At 40.1% G+C, this 20511-nt stretch overlaps 1 protein-coding gene across 4 annotated transcripts in view; it reads left to right on the top strand.

Moving 5' to 3' along the window:
- The window catches only part of MAPRE2 (microtubule associated protein RP/EB family member 2), a 2455004-nt gene that overhangs the window by 1246179 nt on the left and 1188314 nt on the right, over nt 1-20511 (top strand). Inside the window, exon 1 of one of the 4 annotated variants that reach the window (XM_044066616.1) lies at nt 4079-4421. The exons of 2 other annotated variants lie outside the window; for them this stretch is intronic. In XM_044066616.1, the coding sequence (XP_043922551.1) occupies nt 4303-4421 (119 nt within the window). In that variant the 5' untranslated portion in view covers nt 4079-4302. Of the gene's footprint in view, nt 1-4078; nt 4422-4594; nt 4746-20511 lie in introns of those variants that run through there. One more of the 4 variants, XM_044066617.1, reaches the window with a different exon arrangement.

The raw sequence follows: 20511 nt of genomic DNA, 5'->3' as shown, positions 1-20511 counted from the left end.
GGGAAGATGTGCAGGCAGTCCAGACGAGAGCTAAACCAGAGAACCAAGCCTGTGCCACCCTAAACCATTGCTATGGTTTGCAATAGTGAGTGAGTGGCACAACTTATCCAGCCTGACAGCCAGATGTTGGCTATTGCATACATTTTTTTTAATTTGGTCTCCTTTTTATGAAATAATACTTATATCATTCCTATCACCTAAGTTGCAGATGCCAACCTCTGACTTTAGCTCCTGCATATCCTAATTGAAATGCAGTCATAATCTATTCTTTCTGGTTGTGGAATGGCATCCAAATTTATTTTCCATTTGCTGCCATAGCTAACTATATTTGCCACACTTTATTATGGAGTCAGACTGCAGAAGTGCAGATCATTAATATTGCAGTCTAAAGTAATATGGTGAGGCATTTCTTCACAAAAAGGGCCAGATGCAGTGGGCAAGTACCATCATAATATCATGAATAATCTTGTATCAGACTGGTTGCATTTAATCTAAAATGTGAGTACTAGATGCATACTGAGCCCAGAGAGGACACCTTTGGAGGACTTGTTTTATTGTTTTACCAAATCTGGGGGGGCAAGTATAACTGACTGATTGACAGGCTGGTGGCTCTGTGCCTTTGACTTTCTCACATATGCGTAATAAAGTTGTCAAAAAGTGAACTCCCATAAACGTCTTTGGCTGCTTTTTACATTAAATACTAAGCATAAACCCTCCTGATAAATGCAAAAACTCCTATAATCATTTTGTTTTTTTATCTTAACCCTGTTCTAAGCATTTCCAGATCACACACACCCACACGCACTAATCCATTCTTTCCTGCAGGGCAGAGTTCTATTCTTTCCATCAGGATGAAAGTCAGAAGATGAGATTGCTGCTGTTATCTGTAGTAGAAACTTGGATTTTGTGTTTTAGTCCGAGCATCCGCACTATGGTTTTGACTTCCACGTCATGTTTGTGGCAGGGTCCCATGCATACTGTTTGCATGCTGTCTCCATTTGCAGTATTGGTGTCACTGTTGCAAGCATCATTGTTATAATCTTCCCACTGGACCAATTAGAGCACCTTTCCCTAAGGCTGGGTAGCCAGCATTAGTCACCCCATTCTCACCTCCACATGCAAACCCCCTCTGTACCAGAAATGCTAGTGGAACTGTCTGTGGCATTATCAGGGATTTATCCCTCTTAAGCCAGGAAGCTGGCTCCCACTTTCCTTTTTGAGGACTGCAGGATGCTGGTGTCAGTATTTACCTGGTTCTGTGTTCCTTATGTGCCTGCAGTCCTCTTTTAATAGATGTCCTTAAAGGCTTAGTGGCCATCGGTCATTGCATGACTACTGAGTCATTTGTCTATGCTGAGGATTCTGGTACAATCACTTCGCAGCTGTGTGTGATAGGGGATTTCAGATGTGTGAATCATCTGTCCTTTGGATGAGATGATAACAACCACATACTTATCGAGAAAAGAGCAGGGGGAAGCTCCTCGGTGCCCTGGTCAATCTTTCCCTAGTCAAGTCACCCTTTAAAAAAGGACAGTGGCCTAGTTGGAGCAAAGTGCAAATAAATAAATAAATAACTTAATAAATAAATGTTTGTCTTTTTGGCTTTTCCCGGTTAGGGATTGCCACAGCGGAACTCCAGTCCGCTAATGATTGGCAGTTGATTTTTATGGTGCCGAGTTTCCAGCCCGACGCCCAACCTTCAGCGAAGGCACTCCCAAATAAATAAATGAGGTAAAGTCATCTGGAAAGTTATGTTAGAAGTTAGCAGTGAGCAGGATTAGCTAATACCAGAAAGCACTAGCAGCTAAGTTGGCAATGGACATCTGTACTGACTTATATAGTCACTTATTTACTTTCATAAGGGAGTAATGTAGTTTGTTAATCAGAATATATAAATCAGTGTTTATGGGCTAATTTACCTTGTATTAAACCATCATTTGTGTGGGTGGAAGCTAGTGTTTCATAGGTGTTTACTAAGCTAATGACCACAAGGGCCTTTTTAAGCCTAGCCATGCAGCCGAAATCTCTGACAAGTTCTGATACCCTTGATAAGTGTAAACATGGGCTTGGGAGAGGAACCATTTACAGATTACCTGTGTCCATTAGAGACATGGGTACCAAACCAGGGATGAATTTCCGGTTTCCCATCCAGTTGTCCAAGTTACACTTGAATTGGATTAAGGAGGAACTCTATTTCACATGGATGGAGAGCCTGTTCTGTAGACTGGGTAGTCTCTGGGATACATACCTATCTCTCCAGCAGGTCCTATTTAATATCACAGGCAAGGTTTAAGTCTTTAAAACAGATAGTTCTGGCACTGTTTGTTTTGTGGATATGCAGGAGGTCCATCGGAGTGGAGTCTGACAATGCCCTGTATGCCAGTCATAGATCTCCCCTCAAAAGCCTGTAGGAGACAGAATACAGGGGCAGGGCCTTGAGGTGATCTGCACAGGACATATTACTTATGCCCAGTATTCTTTTAGTAAAAAACCTCTGTGGACATTCCAGTTGTTGGATATGCCAGGATAGATACATACCAAAGGGGGTAATGTACTCAATGATAGGTCTGATAAATGACGAATACAGCGGAACAATGACGTCCTTGGACTTAGATGCCATATCTTTGTTTATAAGTTGTGCAACATAGAGTTAGGGGCGCTGTCACTCAGTTGATGTGTCAGTGCAAGTGAGGCTTAATGCTCTTGCACTGAATTCAGCTGTGTGTAGGGTTGCCCTTCAGGCAGTGGTTTCCACTGGAAGCCTGTATTGCTAGCTGTGGGTCTGTGACTGTAGAGAAAGAATTGTTATGTTTGGGTATACAGAAGAGAAGTAATGCGGACTACCCTCTGTGCTGTATAGGTGTGGGGTTCAGTCCTGATTTCTGTTTCAAGTGTGTATATTCTCCACATGTGTGCTGTTCTCATTCAGCACTATATATTTCACACACATCCTAGAAACATGCTACTTCACTGGCTGCACTTATATTCATTTATACACACACACATTTTTTATATATATATAGATAGATACAGATAAATCTCTCTTTCTCTCTCTCTCTCTATATATATATATATATATTATATATATATATAAATGTAAATATGAGAAACTAGATTGCTTACCTAGTTAAGTAACTTAATAAATATAAGTTTGGTTTCCTCCAGGCTGTATTGCTAGAACGCAGTGCCAGTTTCTGTCTTCATATCAGGAAACATTTTCACTGTGTGTTCATGTACATGTGCATACTTATGCATAGCCAGTGCAGGTCCTGACACTACAGGTCAGGAGATGCTTTCCCATGAAAGGTGTAATAGCAAAAGGTAAGAATTACTTTCCTGGGAATCTATTTATTTTCCTAGGGATACCAAGTGCTGTTCCTCCTCATCCTTCCTTTCACCCCTTGAAAAATAAGTCCGGTCACTGGCATAACTAGTGATACTAGTAATGTTTTGTCAGATGGACCATTTATTTAGCATTTTGGTTCAAGATGTGCTACAGACTACACTCATTCACCGTGGGGTCTAGTGCAGTATGTTATCAAAAAACTATGTGCCCACCCTTCTAGCAGTAGTAGAGAAGTTGCACTGATGTGCTGTAGTGTTAAAAATCTGTTGGCTTTTTTTTTTCCTCTTCTTTTTATTTTTTGGAATACTCAGTAGTAAGTTTAAATAGTAGCATGGGCTTAGAAATTAAAAGTAGATGTTTTTGTTGCTTACATTAGAGCATTCTTTCGCAACAAATGGAAATAAATGATGTTGTTGTAAGCTTTCTGTACTCCTGTTACTCAGTTATTTAAATTCACTGCATGCACCGCTGGAAAGGTGTAATGTTACAGAGGCTTTGCTGACTGTGATGTAGCAGCTAAGGGGTTAAACTGAGCCCTTCATGAATTGTTCTTTGTATGCACAGCTGTAGATTTTACTCTAATGCCTGAAAGGAAATGGTTAGAGGAAGAACTGGTTTAGAGAAGGCAAGTCTAGAGGGGGTGGGGTAGGGAGGATACGCCAGATGTAGGCCTTCCCCCTGTACTTGTTTGGATGCTTTAGTTTGCTCATGCTGTAGTCCTGTGTGGATCATAGGGATCTGATGAGTTAGCTGGTTACCATGGTAAGAAGCTTTACCATGTGACTTAAGATGCTGCTCCAAGCTGCTTGACGTCAACACAGAGAAAGAGAGAGATAGAGAGAGAGAGAAGAGAGAGCTGAGCTGTGCAGAAGAAGCAGAGAAGCAGGCAGACAGTCATAGCCTACCTTCTATACAGAGCTATAAATTTCTTATTTGCAGTTTTTGTGTATGCACCAATGCCTGGTCCAACTCAAGCACTGTCCCCAAATGGAGAGAATAACAACGATATTATCCAGGACAACGGCACTATCATTCCTTTCCGGAAACACACAGTGCGAGGGGAGCGTTCCTACAGGTAATCAGTGCTGTGTAATGTGAGATAGCTTGGAGACTGCAGTGGAATCAGGAAATGCAGGGGTTACGTAACAGAACCTAATGCTATATTGAACCGTTATAAAAATAGCTTGTGATTACCACTGCATGAATTCTATTTAGACTGCAGTGTGTGTGTTTTGGACCCTTTTTTTTAAGGGAACAGATGGAAACGTTAGTGAATAGGTCTGTTTTCCTGCCATCTGCAAAGCTTCCCTTCTCCTTGTTATTGATGAAATGAAATCAGTTATTGCTAAGGAAATTTGGACTGTACCACTGCAATGTACAAAGGAGAGAGAATACGCAGGTTTGTCAAAATCTGAAAACGTGAATGTTGTTGAGTGGTTTGTGTTCGCCCTGCTGAATTTGTAGACATGGAATCCTCTAGATTAAACTGCAGTCTGTGGTATTAAACCACCAGATTGATGGAGCTTTGTAAAAAAATCTGCTTTCTGATTGGTGGAAGACATGACAGCAGAGGTCACAATGTCATGCATTCAAGAGATTTCCTCAAAATCTGGCCTGTTTCTGTTAAACTAAATTGCATTATTTTTTACTGTCTCTGTAGTGGTGGTATGAGCATGTTTTAACTGTAATGTACTATATAAACTGCTGTTTTACCTGAGACATATTGAGATGGTTTACTGTACCTCTAGTGAGGCGGCAGTGATGGGTTATAGGTTCGTTGTCATTTCTGCAGGCATTTTTGATTAATGGTTTGGCAGTTGCAAGGCTGTGTAATGTTGAATTGGCATAACTAATAGCTTGTTCCAGTAGATAAGTGCTATTAAGAATGCTCACATTATTGAAAGCAGTAAGACTGTACAACAACAAAAAAATGTATAATTCTGTGTCAAATATTCCTCATTTTGCACATTAAAATTGCTTGCATGTTTGATAATGTTCAGAATGTGGAACAGCAGCATTGTATTATTAGTAAAATGTTCTCCATTCAGTGCATTACAAAGAAATACACGCAAATTGTGTCATCGTTAGTCGATTTTCTGCTTTATTTTATATGTCATCTTTACACTGAAGCAGAACCTGTGTCTGTGGTCTACTAAACTGAAAAATCTAAATCTGTAACCGTCACAGCTGGGAAAGTGTCCAGGAATGAGTGGTGGTACACTGCTGTCAATTTGTTACTTAAGCTGCAATATATATCTATATCTATATCTATATATATATATATATATATATATACACACACACACACACACACACACACACACACACACACACACACACACACACACACACACACACTTGTGTGTGTAAAGACATTTAAGCATGCCAGAGACACACATTGCACAGTGTTTGTTCTACATCAGCTTACGAACCGTACAGAAATTGGAATGGTTGAAGCCTTTGAGAAAAAAAAAATATGCAACTTATAAGAATTTCATTTAAAATGTATGCCATTTAAGAATTTAGTGGACACTGCCTTACCTGAGAGTTAGAAACACTTAGTTGTATCCTCTCATTTTTAGTATTTATGGGACACTTGGCTGTACTTTAAAGGTCATCTTACATGTGAGGTTTGAGAAATCTGAGTATGTGCTCAGGTTTCAAATGTGAGAGGTAGACTTCAGCATATCTGCTTCTTTTTGCATACTGCATAAAAAACAACAGAAGTCATCAACGCTTAGGGATAGGTTTACAGTGTTTTTCATTGTTAAGAAGTTTTAGAAAACAAAGGAAAATGAAGAATGTAACACTGGAAATGGACATTAGGAAATGCACGAGTGCAACAGCATTGCTAGTGGTTTTCAGTGACAGCACTCAAGTGACTATGTTGAAAGCTGTTAGCAGTTCAGCTGCCACATGGCATCATTTGTTGTCTTGTGATTGTCTCCAAATGGGTAAATTAATTAAAGTGATGAATATTTCAGTAAATATGTGGAGTTGTGCAAGTTAATACCCCTTATGTAATCCAGCAGTCGGCAAAAATGGCACATGCAGAAAATGTAGTAGCGTAGTGTAGTCAACGGCCTTGCACATGTCTGGTTATAACTGCATTCTACAAATCAGCAGAGTGCTAGGCTTGTTATTGAAGTAAACAAGCAGGAAACTCCCCTGCAAAACACAAGCATTTATACTGGCTTCTCTTTGCAGCTAAAGACAGAAACCAGAGTCTTTACACTGCTGTAAACATATTAATTTGTAATTTTAGTGCACATTGCTATGGTGTTTTTTCATAGGTTTGTTAAGCTCTTATTATGCTGTTTTATCATATGGTTTGTTAGACTGAATGTTTGTTTTTCTCATTGTTTAGATAAAAGAAGAAAGGATTAAAACTCTGTGATGCAGGTTTTGCCATTTGAATCCATACAGGGAGCACCAGTTTTTTTCCAGTTAGGCTCTTGTTCTATTTTTCCTCTGTAAGGCATGGCTTGACATTCTTTTTAGGGAAGGGGTGCTGACATATGGACAGAAAGTGATGCTTTCCTTTTGCAAAGATTACTTGGGCATCATTAGGCCCCCAGTGATCTATTTCTCTGTATTTTGGATTGGAGCTATGTTTGTAATATCATTAGTTTTGAAAGTTTAGTTTAATTAAAACTGAGTTGTTAACATTCTTCTGGATTTCTACCGCAAAGTGTAAACATATTTTGCCTTGTAGTACATTCTGGCTATGCATTATAATACATAAAGAAAAGTTAATTAAAATTATGTGTATTGTGAACAAGTAGGACATGGGTCAGGCTCCATCCTAATAAACTCAATTGCACAACCAGACTTTATAGCTTGTATGGCAAAATGTAGTCATTAAATGAAAAATAATGGTTCCAATAATTTATTTATTCAATTATTAACTAGAAAAATGAAATGGCCGTACATGGACCCTTTTTAAGGCACATCTTATCAGCAAAGTTACAATGATAGAAAAGGTAAATGTACAGCCAAATGAGTAGAAAACATTGCAATTACTGTAGATTACACAGAGTTCTCAGAGTTATACTTGAGATTAGGGTTCTTAGAATTTTGCTCTTCAGTAGGTCAAAAGCTCTAGGATATACATGTTTGGTCTGTTGATGTGAAGGGAGAAATATGCCTGTAGCAAAGTCTCAGAACAATTGTACATAAAAGGGAAAGAGGGTCATCTCCGGTGACAAGTGTGACCCTGAAAGCACCCATACATCCATGAACTGGATTGACATTGCTATGTGTCGTGTGTGTAAGAGGGCATACTTCAAGGAGAAAAACCAATCATTTTTTTTCTGGGATACCCTACTGTTTTTTTTTTTTTTTGTTTGCCATGGCTATAGAAATAGATGAGAGGTGATAGGATGCAGCAAATGGTAGACAGCAGGAGAGGTGTGAAAAATAATATGTAAAAAAAAAAAAAAAAAGATCTTTGTGGGTTTTTTTTTTTTTGTGGAAAGAAAACGAATAGTGTGTGTTAGAGGTGAAAGTTCAAAAGTTCATATAAGGTAGCATGTATAAATAGACTGTGGTTTCTGGATGGACTTAAATAAAGTTTTAAACTGGGTGAGCAATGAAGGAGAGTATGAGGGATCAAGCTCCCACATAGGTGTGCAGGAGTGCTTGTCCCACTACATAAAAGATTTTTTTTCATTGTTTTCAATTGACATTTTTTTCAGAAATTATCTTTCTGAGAACTGTCAACTGAAATGCCATTGTCCGAAAACAGGTAAACTGGCATTTGGCTTACAGGATTAAGGTGTTGTTAACAAGCTGTTTCTTGTGGTCCAGTGTTGCAAAGTTTGATTCCCTTAGCTTCCATTGTCTAGCTGTGACTCTGATCAAGTGACACTTCTCTTGAGCTGTGTATGTAAAAGGTTCATGGAGCTCAGTGCTGTATCCCAAAAAACAAATACAAATAAATAAGTAAAATAAAAAAGCCAGTATGTGTTGCCTGTCATTTGTTGAGGGCAGGAATTAAATTGGTTGCCTTTAGTTTTACTAAAGGTTATGTTCAAATGTTTGTGAGGCAGCCATATGTGCACATAGTAAAGTGGACACTACTGAGCTATTTGGAAATGTCAGAATAACTTTGCTACTCAAACAGCCAGGTTTATATGCATTAGAGATACAAATGAAGTCAGAGTGGTGAATTATGTATTAGAAGTGTGATAAAGCATATACATGTCTGCAGCTGGATTCAAAAATCCCTAAGTCAGTAATAGGGGCTTCCTTTGTGGAGGAGCACTGTTCTATGCATCTAGCATTGCAACACCTCTAAATGTGAATGAGATAAAATGGTGAGAAGTCTGGAAAAAAAAGCTGGTGGAGTGATATGTCCCATACAGTTACAGTACAGATGTGCTACATAATATGAGCCCAGTACTTTCTGTGTAAATAATTCTTGTTATGTATATGCACTATGTAATTCAACAGCATTGAGTAAAGCTGCTAGACAGAGATCCTCACTGTACAATGTGCCTAGAGGGTATGTTGCTGTAAGGAATGTTGCTTTTAAGAATCATAATGCTGAATCAGGTGAAGAAGACAACAGTTATTCTGTCTGCATACAAATATTGAAAACATGTACTGTACAGATGAATGTCTGGTATGATAAACTGGTAGAAAATAGGATGGAAAGCAGCAGCGGTGTGAGTGAAAGGCCCAGTACAGTGGTTGTACAAAGTATGGGTTTGGTATAAGTCAGATACAATCCATCAAAGTGGTTGTCAGTAATATTACTAAGTTTTAATGATTCATCACTCCATGTGCAACTGCCTTGCCCAAAGATGGAGAAATAGATCATTGCGAAAACTGACATGCCTGAGGATAATTCTAAAAAGGAACAGTGTATAGGTGGCACAGTGATGCAGCAGTTAGCATTGCTGCCTCAAAGTGCATGGTTCTCCGGTTTGATTCTTGGCCAGGTGCATAGGCTTCTTATGCCTACGGGGAGAGAGTTTCAGTGGGTATTACCGTTTCCTCTTCCACCCCAAAGTGCATTTTGATTCAGCTGACATTCTTCTAAGTTGCCCTTAGGTGTGTGTGTGTGTGTGTGTTCATGAATGTGCTTGAGCATGCATGCTGCATAAGAGTAAATGACTGTATGTATCCTGCAGTGGTTCAATGCCCTGTTCAGGATTAATCCCAATGCCTTGCACTCAGCGAGTGCTGGTATCTACTGTTGCTGCCCCATGACCCTGAATTAGGTTAAGTGGGTAATCTGAGAATGCATCAATGAATGAACAGTATACGTGAAAGCTACAGCAGGGATTGATGTGGGTAGTATTAGGGCAGACAGTGGAGGGGGTTTTATGTACTTTTAGAGGGCTCAATACCCCAGATGGAAACCAGCTGTCTACAATACACACACAACAAAAGGAAAAACATGGCAGTTGTGACCCATAATGAATAAACATGATGATATTACTGAGCACAAGTGTATAGTGATTTCTGGTGTATGGGAATAGCATTCCAGTACAATGAATGATTGAATGAATGAATTAATTAATTAATTAATGGGTATGGGTTTTCAAAGGCTTGGAAATTATCTTTCCTAATATGGTAAGATTTTTCACTGTTGTGGGTACTTTCTGGACTGGGGAACCCATCTTCAGCAAAGACCTTTTACAAGATTAAAAATATTCTGAAGATTAAAAACATACCCAACAGCAATAAATGCAGAAAATCACAATAGGTATGACAGTTACATACAGCAGGTATTCCACAGTACATTATTACAGTGTAAGGTAACATAACAGGAAAGACCCATCAGTAGAGCAGACCAGTGTAGCAGAGTAACTGCATCTAGCTTTATTTTGCTGATGTGATTTCAAGTAAGAGGTAAAGTCTTTAATGGTAGGAGTATGGCTGATGGACACTAACAAAAAGTGCCATAAAGAAGCACTTACAGCTGCATTCAAGGAATTACTGTGGGAATGAGAGAACTAAGTAAGGTGAGGATGTGTACTGCCAGTGCTCTTGCCAGTTGTGGCAGTACACTTTATATTTGGAGTTTAAAATATCAGAGCCCATTAATCACATCGACCAGGATTATGAGAAGTCATGCTGCTTTGTTGAGAGTTAAACATCGATTGTGCATTAACTGCAGACCAAACATAAATATACATATTTTGTGTATCTTCTAGCAATTTTTGAGTGATTCTGCTGTAATGACTAAGTCATACTCCACTAATGGAAAGAATACATCTTTTCCTTGTGCAATTCTGGCTTTCCTTGTTAAAATTTCCTGGTTTGTGGCATGTTTTGAGTGACTTTTAAATTTTATTCAGTATTTGGGGTATGTGCCCTTTATAGGGTATATGGGGGTTCTTTAATAGCCTGTAGATAGCAGGAGTGAGGGACAGCAGTAAGGTAGTAGTAGTATGTTGATTCAGACAGGATGCCATGGACATGGTTTGCTTTGTAGTTTTTTTGGGCTTGCTGGCCACAGGCTTTTCCAGAAAACTTGTCAACATCTTTTCACTGTTTCAATTGCATAAAGTTCAGTTTTGTAAGATGGTTTATATTTTCATAGAACCAAAGTATCACAGTGGAAGCCTTCCAGTGTTCTGGGAAGGAACAGTAGGAGAGGGAAAAGTTAAAAATATGCATGGCAAAGAAGATGTCCTTCTATAACACTGTTGTAGTATTCCTTAAAGAAGGCATGTCCCACTCTGGGCAGCCTGTCACTCAGCCAGTATAGATAAGCTTAAAAGACATCTTGTTTGCTCTGTATGCCACATTTATGCTCCCTGCACAGAACCTATGGCATAAAAAGGATGCATGGACGCAACTACCCCAAACTTCTTTTGCTGCCAGATCAAATGTCATTGTTGCCAGTTGGTTTGAACATTTTGTTGCTATACTGAAAATTTATAAACACCAGGTAAGTGCCCCATTGGGGTTATTTTTGTTTATATTTTTATTTTTAAATGTACTTATCACTACCTAGAGTTCATGTTATCAAGAGGAGAAAATGTCAGTGTGGAGCCAGATTCCCAGAAAGGATAGTTACAAACGGTGTCTTTTTTTTTTTTTTGTTTGGGTGCTTCCCACAACCATACATCTTGTAGTATCTGTAAAGCATTTGTGCCTGAGACACTCAGAAGCTGTTTGTCTTCCCAGGCCATTTATCTTGAAAACCAGTGGCTTAGACAGTTAGCCCAGGGTACCATGGTGGAATCCTTTAACCCTGAGATACTCCTGCTAGGTAAGAAGAAGGCCAAGAAGTCTCAGCCAGATTCTTTAGCTGTCCAGCCTTCACCAGGCATACCTCTAGAAGCAGCTAATAGCTCTATAGGTCATTCAGTGTTTACATCAGATTCCACTGCCGCGACCCAGCCAGAGGCCAGCATGGATCGATCTTTTTGCACATGCTCTGAGGCTTTGCAGATGTCTGCTCCAGACATCCAGGGGAAACTGTGGTTGGTTATCTCAGAGGGTCCTAGAGGGATTCTGCAGATATTGGTCAGGGAAGAAGTTGCAGGATCTCTTCTCGAATCTCACCAAGGGTCTGAACCTCCTGTATTTGTTAGGGTTGATGTATCTTCTAAGAAAAGACAAAAAGTAAAGCATGTTTTAGTCTGTCCTGTGGATCCCCAAAGGAATGGCAGGAGTTTACTCAGGCCTTCTCCTCTGCCTTAATGGCCCTAAAGCTTCCTCAAGGGGTTTCAGTACCCATTCTTCCTTGGACCACTACCCCTTCTAAACACTTTAGGGAACCAGATTCCTCAGATGAGGGTTTTTTGTCCTATTCTTCACAGATACCTTCACCTTTTGCGTATGGTTCTGAAGACGAGGAGTCTGTTAACCTTGAGACTCATTTTGAGGAATTGTCCTTTGGAGGCACAATTGTTAGGATGATGGAATTCTTTTGGACTCTTCTCAAGTGTCAGATATTGAGAGAAGATATTATGAATTCCTTCAAGTGGGTACACCTAAACCATCATCAGTTCCTCCCGTGCTGGCTGCCTTGTTAGATGCTTTCATTGTTGCTTCCAAGTCTCCTGATTCTCAGCCTCCTGCTCCTAAGAAACCATCTAGGCTCTGTAAGGTTCATGAGGATTGTTTCTTTTTATTTAAATGTCCTTCTTCTGCTCCTGCTGTGGTGTAAGTCTCTTCTGACAAACCTTCTAAACTTTTGCCCTCTTAAAACTTTTGCCTTCTGATAAGGATAGCAGGGAGAGGATTGGCAAGAAAGTTTACACTGCTTCTTCTTTGGCCTTTAGGTCTATTAATTGAGACCCACATGACCAGCTATGTTCTGGCCTTGGTTGCTCAGGCTTGTCAGGTTGTCTCTTCCCTCCCTGATTCTGATGGCAAATCCTCTGCCTTGTCTGTTTTAGATTCTGCTTCTGAAGTGGATTGCCACTCAGTAGCTATGATGCTGCTGATGCCTCTTCTAGGGATGCGGCTTTTGGGTCCATCATGAGGCATTATTCTTGGTTTCATCTCCAGTCTCTTCCTGAGGACATCAAGATCAAGTGCTTGGATGCTCCTTTGGATAATAATCATCGTTGTCAGACTGCTGCTCCTGACTTAACTCGCTTCAAGAGAAAAGCAAAGCCTTGCAAGACCTTAAACATATTTTTGTCTCTCCTATCCCTAAGTTCCAGAGGAGTTATCCTTCTAGATCTGTTTATGTTTGCAGGAAGGGTGGGAGGCGAGCCCCCTTTGCTAATGCTTCTCAGATATCTGTGGCCCAGAAGCCTCATTTATCTGATAAGCCTGTTTCTCTTTGACAGTTTGCTCCCCCTGTCTTTAGACCAGATACATTTGTCCCTTCATCTCTCCCTTTGTCTTCCAAATTGGCATCTCATTACTTCAGACTCTTGTGTTCTTTCTGTCATCTGTCAGGGTTACTGTATGGTATGGAAATCTCTCCCTCCTATTTCTGGGATTCCTCAACCTCCTCTAGAGCAACTTCCTCATTTCCCAAGAGTTCTGTGGTCCTTGTTGAACCAAGGGACCATTAAACCTATCCACCCTTCCCAAGTGGGACGGGGTTTTTATTCCAGGATGTTCCTTGTTCCTCAGAAGGAGGGCACTTGGAGACCTATTTTGGATCTCTCCCGACTCAACAGATTTCTTGAGAGCCCTTCTTTTCAGATGCTTACCCCTTAACCTCTGTTTTCTCTTTTATTAACCCCAGCTTTTCTGGTGTCCTTGAATCTAAAAGATGCCTACCATCATATCACCCTCTCTTCGGAAGTTTTTGTTTCTCTATGTCTTCCTCTCATTTTCAGTTCTGTGCTTTTCCATTTGCCCTAAGGGTACTCACAAAATGCCTAGCTCCTGTGATTGTCTTCTGCAGGCTCAAAGGTATTCATATTTTTCCTTATCTAGACAACCTGTTGCTTCAAGTGCCTTCTCCCAAGTCATTTGTTAAAGGGTCTGTAGTGCTCCATCTTTCTTCTTCAAAGTCTGGAGTTTACTATCAACTTCCAAAAATCCATTCTGACTCCCTCTCAGGATCATGTGTATCTGGGTTGGAGGATTCAAATGTTGCCAGTGTTGGCCTGTCTTCTGCCTCCAAAGGTATTTTCATCGACAGCCTTCTTCGCTCTCTTCTTCCCCTGACGGCTGTGCCAGCCAGGAAGTTTTTTTGGACCCTGTTATTCATGGCATTTTCTATTCCGATGCTTCTTGTTGCCAGACCGTATATGCGGAAGCTTCAGTGGTACCTCAAGTTGGCTTGGCTGCAGCATCATTACCATCTGAATTTCAGTCTGCCTCTCCTTCCCTGTCTCAGGAAGGAATTTGAGTGGTGGATTCGACAGTTTGCTCTCAACCCAGGCTGGCCCTTTTAGTTTCCAGTCCCTTCTCAAGAGCTGTTCACTAATGCCTCAGACATGGGGGGGGGGGGGGGGTTGGTATTTCTTGGTCACCTGAAAGTTCAGGGTCTTTGGCCTGCCCATCAGAAGTCAGACCATATCAACATCAAAGAGATGAGGGCTGTGATTCTGGCCCTTCAGGCTTTTCACCCCATGTTCTCTCCGGGCCCCTTGAAGGTATACACAGACAACTACAGTGGTATGCTATGTCAAGAAGCAGGGGTGCACAAAATCTTACCTGCTCTGCAGGATGGCTCTTCGGGCTTGGGAGGTGAGTCTCAGTTATCATTTAACTCTTCAAGCGGTATACATTCCTTCAGAGCACAATCTAGTGGCAGATTTTTGAGCAGATCCAAAACACAGATTCACAAATGGATGCTTCACAGAAATGTGTTTCTGGACATTGTCCATCAGTGAGGTGCTCCTCAGATAGATCTTTTTGCTTCCACTCTGAACAGGCAGATTCCTCTCTTCTGTTCCAGAGTGCTATGCTTTTTGTCCTGGAAGACGTATTTCCTTTCCTTTCCTTTGAAGGGGAGGTTTCTTTATACTTTTTCCTCCTCTTCATCTACTTGCAAAAGTACTGCAGAAGATTCAGCTGAACTCCCCCCAAAAAAAGCTTGCTAATGACTGTCTTTTGGCTGACACAACACTGGTTCCCCCTCTTAATGCATTTGGCCAGGAGCAATCATCACAAGTTACCTCATCGGTTGGATCTCCTCACACAGAACAAAGGGTCTCTCATCCATCCCAACTTCTCCACTCTGCAACTGACATTGTGGATGGTAGGGTTTTGATCCCTTTCAGGCACCTCTTCTCTGAGGATGTGCTTAGGGTTTTACAGGAGGGAAGGAAGCCCTCAACCAGAAAATCTTATATGTTCAAATGGAATCAGTCTGATGGCCATGCTCGTAATGAGGACCATTTTATAGTGGGGGTTCCTCTGAGCCTGTCTTATTTGTGTGAGTTGTTCCAGTCTGCTTGGCCTAGTCTTCTTTGAAGGCCCATTTGTCAGCCATTTCTGCTTGTCTGCTCATGACTCCTCCTTTGACTTCTCATTTTGAAGTCAAACAATTTCTTAAAGGCATCCTGCATATTAGGCCTCCAAGAAAACCAGTTCCTCCTCCTTTAGACCTTAATTTTGTTTTAGAAAAATTGACTCAGGCTCCTTTTGAGCCTGCAGATTCTACTTCTTTGCAACATTGTACCTGGAAAAGTGTTTTTTTGCTGGACCTTACTTCTGCTCAGAAGGTGTCTGAACTCCAGGCCCTTATTTCTATTCTTCGTTTTTTTGTTTTTTCACAGAGACAGGCTGTCCCTTCATACTAATACTTCTTTTACGTCCAGTGCGATAAATGAGTTGTCCTTAAATCACTCGGTACAACTCCCATCCTTTTTCCCTTCTCCTCAGTCTGCTAGTGAGAGGGTCCTGCATACCTTGAATTTGCACAGAGAGCTCAGGTACTATTTGGATAAAAGTAGGAGTGTTCGTAAGTCTGATCAGCTTTTTGTTTCCTTTCATTGTAGGTCTTTGAGTTTGGTTGTTTCTAAGCAAACCATCGCCTACTGAATATCTAAGGCCATTTCTTTTTGTTCTATTCATGGCAGGTCTATGTCTTCTGGGGCTGTTACCTCTTCTGGTATTTTCTTCAAGGGGTTGGACACCAGTTCCATCCTTGAAGCTGCTACTTGGTATTTACTAAGCATTACAAGTTGGGTATGGTTTCTAGGGCCAGAGCAGGTTTTGCTGAAATCATTTTATGTGGGTTTGTTGAGGGCTCTTCTCAGCCACCTCCCATTCTGTTTCTTGAGCTTTTTTACTTTCCTTTCTTTAAGGAGTACTGCAGCAGTGATATAGAAGGACATGGTTCAGCTGTGTAAAATCTTACCATAACAATAGATGTCCTTCTCTTCACTGTTGCAGTATTCACTCCCTCCCACCAACCCCCACTTTTTTATTCTGCATTTGTTCTTTCTAGATGTGCATGGACTCCTTTGTCCTCTGATTATTCTCTTCTTCTCCTGGGGCAATTCAGTTCTGGGTAGTTGCATCTGTACATTCCTTTTATGCCCTGTGTTCTGTGTGGGGAGTGTAAATGTGACATATGGTACAAACAAGATCTCTTTTTAAGTTTATCTGTACTGGCTGAGCAATGGGCTGCCTGGGGCCGGACTTCCCTTCTTTAAGAAATACTGCAACGGTGAAGAGAAAAACATCCACTGTTAAAGATTTTACACAACTGTACTTCACTGATTCTTAGTGAACTTCAGGATAACGTCTGTACCCGCTGTTTTCCCCTAACGAGGATTACATTTAATCCAGTAATTTACATGCTTAATGCTGACAGAGCAGAAAAAAACTAAAGCCATGAAAGCAATGTTTTGTCAAAGCTTAAGTCATTTTGAGAGTGAGTTAGTTGTGCCTCCTGGTGAGGAGGCTACCTGATGCCTAACGGTCATGACAAATGTTTTTGCTACTGGTGAAGGAGGTATGAGCTTAGTCTTAATTTAGTGTAATTTTTTTGAAAGATGTTAGCTGTCTGGCAAGGGCATTCATTCCTGTCAAAAACTCCTTGTTTCATCAGTAAGTAGTGTAGATTGCCTTTATTGAGGAAGTTGGGTTGAGTGAATTAGGTCTTACTTGTCCTGTGAGCAAGAAATGTAGCCAACTTAACATAACTGTTGAAGGCTTTGAAACTTTTATACTTACACGAGATAAATGCACACACAAGTATCTCTTCCCCTTCCCTCAGATGAAACTATTCTCAGAAGTAAGTATGGAAGCTGTTGTTGACCACCAGAGTGTGTTCCTTTTTAGCACTTTATTCCTAGTCCCAGCAGTGAGTAAAATACAAGTCAAAGCCCTCTTTTTCTCTGTGCCAGTGGTTTGACATTGTATGTAAATCAGATGAATGTATTTGTCTGTCACTCCCTTCTTGTCATTTTGCTTCACTTTGTAGGAAAGAAGGAAAAACTTGTTGCCTGTAATTAATCCTTCTCTGTTACTGTGCATTTCTCTTAACTCTCCTTTGTCATACCTGAAAATGTAAGCATGTTCTTGTGTAGAGTATTCAGAAAAAGAAGCTGAAGAACTTGAAGAAAACTGAGAAAGTAGTTCTACTGTATCTGCTTTCTTATGTTGGTAGAGTACCTCATGAGAATAGTTCAGCAGACTGCTTTGTACATATGGTGTGCGTATGGGAATAGAGACTAACATCTGTGGTTTAGAATACTAATGCTGTAGATTCCAGCAATGGGGTACTATTGTTTTTATGCATAAAGTCAGAAGAATGTTTTTTACTGAAAATCTGGTCGGGATACTTGAGCATTCATCTGATACACAAGAAATAAAACAGAACGACCCACCTGACTACCTTTTTCCCTTAAATCTGGCTAGGCTGCAAATTGTTTTAAATTGACAGTACTCCCTCCCAAAGACACACAAGCAGCTGTGTAACTTTATGTCTTTCCCATGCATTCTTGAATTTCATCTCTGCCTGTGACCATAATCCATTCAGGAAAGGAATTTTTGTATGTCGTACCTTTACTTTCTTACACTGCCTCTGAAATAGCTCTTTGTGTACCCATTCATACGTTTTCATTTGTGTCCTGTCTTATTCACCATTTTGTCTGACAAGTGCTACCTACCTTTTTAGACTTCCGAGAGGTCCATGAGATATTAGAGCATTTATTTTTGACCCATGTTGTAAGTTGATTCAACTAACCTTTCATAATGTAGTAATAATCCTATAGACAAATACTGGCACTGTTTTGCTTTTGAAAGGAGAGACACACAGCCTGTGCAGGTTGTAAAGTTATCAGAAGCACATAATGTTTCAAACGTGTGTTGCATTGTTAGTGAACTGTATAATCTGCTTCATGTTTATTCTGTATCTAGTCATTCATTCCTTCATTTATTTAGTTTTTATTTTTGACTGACAGGTTCAACAAGGCAGAGTCCATTTGCCAGTGAATGCCCAGAGAGAAAAGCTCCCCAGCACTGTCAGATTTGAAACATCAGTTTCAAACATTTCTAGACTTTTTTTTCTCTGTGTAGTATTACTGTCAGTTCTGTATACCTGGGATACTGTTTTTCATACTTTTGGGCAATGATTGAAAGTTCATTTTGTTTAGTCTCCTAAGTTTGCATTGTGTAACACCTGCTAGATGGTTAGATAGAGCAGTAGTTACTTTTTCTGAATAGCACACTATAGCAGAACGTGGCTAGTTATGTCATAAAGAGGTGGAAATGAGGTTCTGGCTTCAGGTGGAAACCAGTATCTCTGATTTCCTAAGCATGCTGTCTCCACACTGCGTTCTCTCCAGCCTGGATTTTGTGGTTTGTTGATCCAGATTCTGCATAGGTTTATTCTCAACCATTCAATGTTTGTTTCATGTCCTTAGCCAGTTCACCCAGTATGTATAAATCGTCTCGATGCCTGCAGTCCCTTCTTGTAGATGCTAGTTGACAGTGTCTTTCTCAGAAGCACATGACATGTTAATGGTAATAAGTAATGGGATATGTAGTGGCTAGGCTACTAAATGATCTTCCCAAACAGTTGCGTATTAACAACCTATGAACAATCTTGTAGTCTCAGAAGTGTTTGTTTCAGATGTTATAGTGTGTGTGGAGTATTAATATGATATTGGCATTTATCTTTCACAGTGCACCATTTTTAACTGTTTTTCTGCATGCATTCTTTTTGCACTTATATGCAATTATTTATTTACTCCCAGTGCATGTGCTGCAGAGTTCTACAGTATGACATTGTGTATTGTGATATTGTGTAAAATGGTATTGCATGCTGTGATAGGGTAATGAGATCACTACCATTCTGTTACAAAATTGCAGAAATTCTTCACATATGAATCAGCTTAACACATGAAACTGAGTTCATTCGCACAGTGTCAGAACATAGGCAGTAACATTATTTTAGGAAAATCAGCTGTTGGTGAGTTTTCTTCAAAGATCAAAGAACCTTGTGCCATTCTGACCATGTGCCAATAACCACAAAGTAGACCTACTTTCTAGAATGTGTTTGTGTAGCCTACATATCGCACTGTCATGAGATAGTGGACCATTCCCAAGTGTGCTGGCAATGGCTTCAAATTCTTATAATTTCTTTATTTAGCTACAAGTGGCTATCCCATGTAAGTGCAAATGAGCATTATTTTCATCATGTATATATTAGGTTTGTTTGGATGAAAATATGGAACCTTTTAACAAAGGCTTAATATGCAATCTAGGTGTTATGACCTCTTTAATCCTGGAAGAAATCTTATGTCTCATATTAGAATTCAGAATTGTGGATTGCAAACTACTCTCAAACGAACACAACAGGCTGATGAAAGTAGGTGTGTAGTTCTCCTCTTCAGATACTTTTATCTGATTTTCCCCTTCTAGTAGTACAACCTCTTGAAGTAAAGAGAAGTGTTTATACCCATGACTTCTTAGTTAGTGGAAGAGACTGGTTGAAGTCTGCTTCTGTTTCAAATGCTGGGAACTGCTGTTTCTTCCGCATGCATATGTGGGAACTGAGTTTCTTTTATGAAGTGCCTACAAGGTAAGTTATAGTGAGAAATGCATCCCCTAGCATATGTGCTTCATCTGTTATTAATACGTGCTGCAGATAATCTCTGTGCCAACATGGATCACCTGAATTTGAGATCTGACGAGATTGTTGTTAAGCAACCTTCCCTCACAAAAGCAGTTTTGTTAAGCAATCTTCACTAACAGAAGCGTTAAGGTTATCAGTGATATTTTCAGTGACCTGTCCCTTGCCATCTGTTAGTGTAATAATCATGCCACTAAAATATATATCCGGACTTTACAGCCTTCTGCCGTCTTGTGTCAACAGTCTTTGTGAAATGAACTTCTCTGATACTGGCATGCTTTGTGTAGTTACTGCTCTGATACTGGCATGCTTTGTGCAGTTACTGCTCTGATACTGGCATCCTTTCCATAATCACAGAGGTGCTAGACAGTTTTTTTTTTCCTCTGGGTCTTCAGTGGGCCTTTTTTCCCCTCTAATGTTGCAGCTGTGGCTGTAATCGAGGGAAGGTTTGAGTTTAGATGCTGGTAACCAGATAATATTGTGCCTTTGTCAGCATTTTTGTATGCAGTATGTATTGGATTACCTGCTTGCCTTGTATGTAAAAAGTTGCACTCTTCAAAGACAATGTAAAAGTCTTGTAGATTACAGGTTTTGTAAATTCTGAGTTCATCTGTAACAGTGCTTTATCATTAATGTATACAGTGAAGTAAGTAAAAAGAAGGAACTGAAAACCAGGTCAAGTAAAGAATGAAACAGA

This window comes from Protopterus annectens, chromosome 3.part1, assembly GCF_019279795.1.
Source record: "Protopterus annectens isolate FY-2018-M chromosome 3.part1, PAN1.0, whole genome shotgun sequence".
NCBI lineage: Eukaryota > Metazoa > Chordata > Ceratodontiformes > Protopteridae > Protopterus > Protopterus annectens.
Note: the sequence above shows the minus strand (reverse complement) of the source record. Positions and strands in the feature narration are given on the sequence as shown.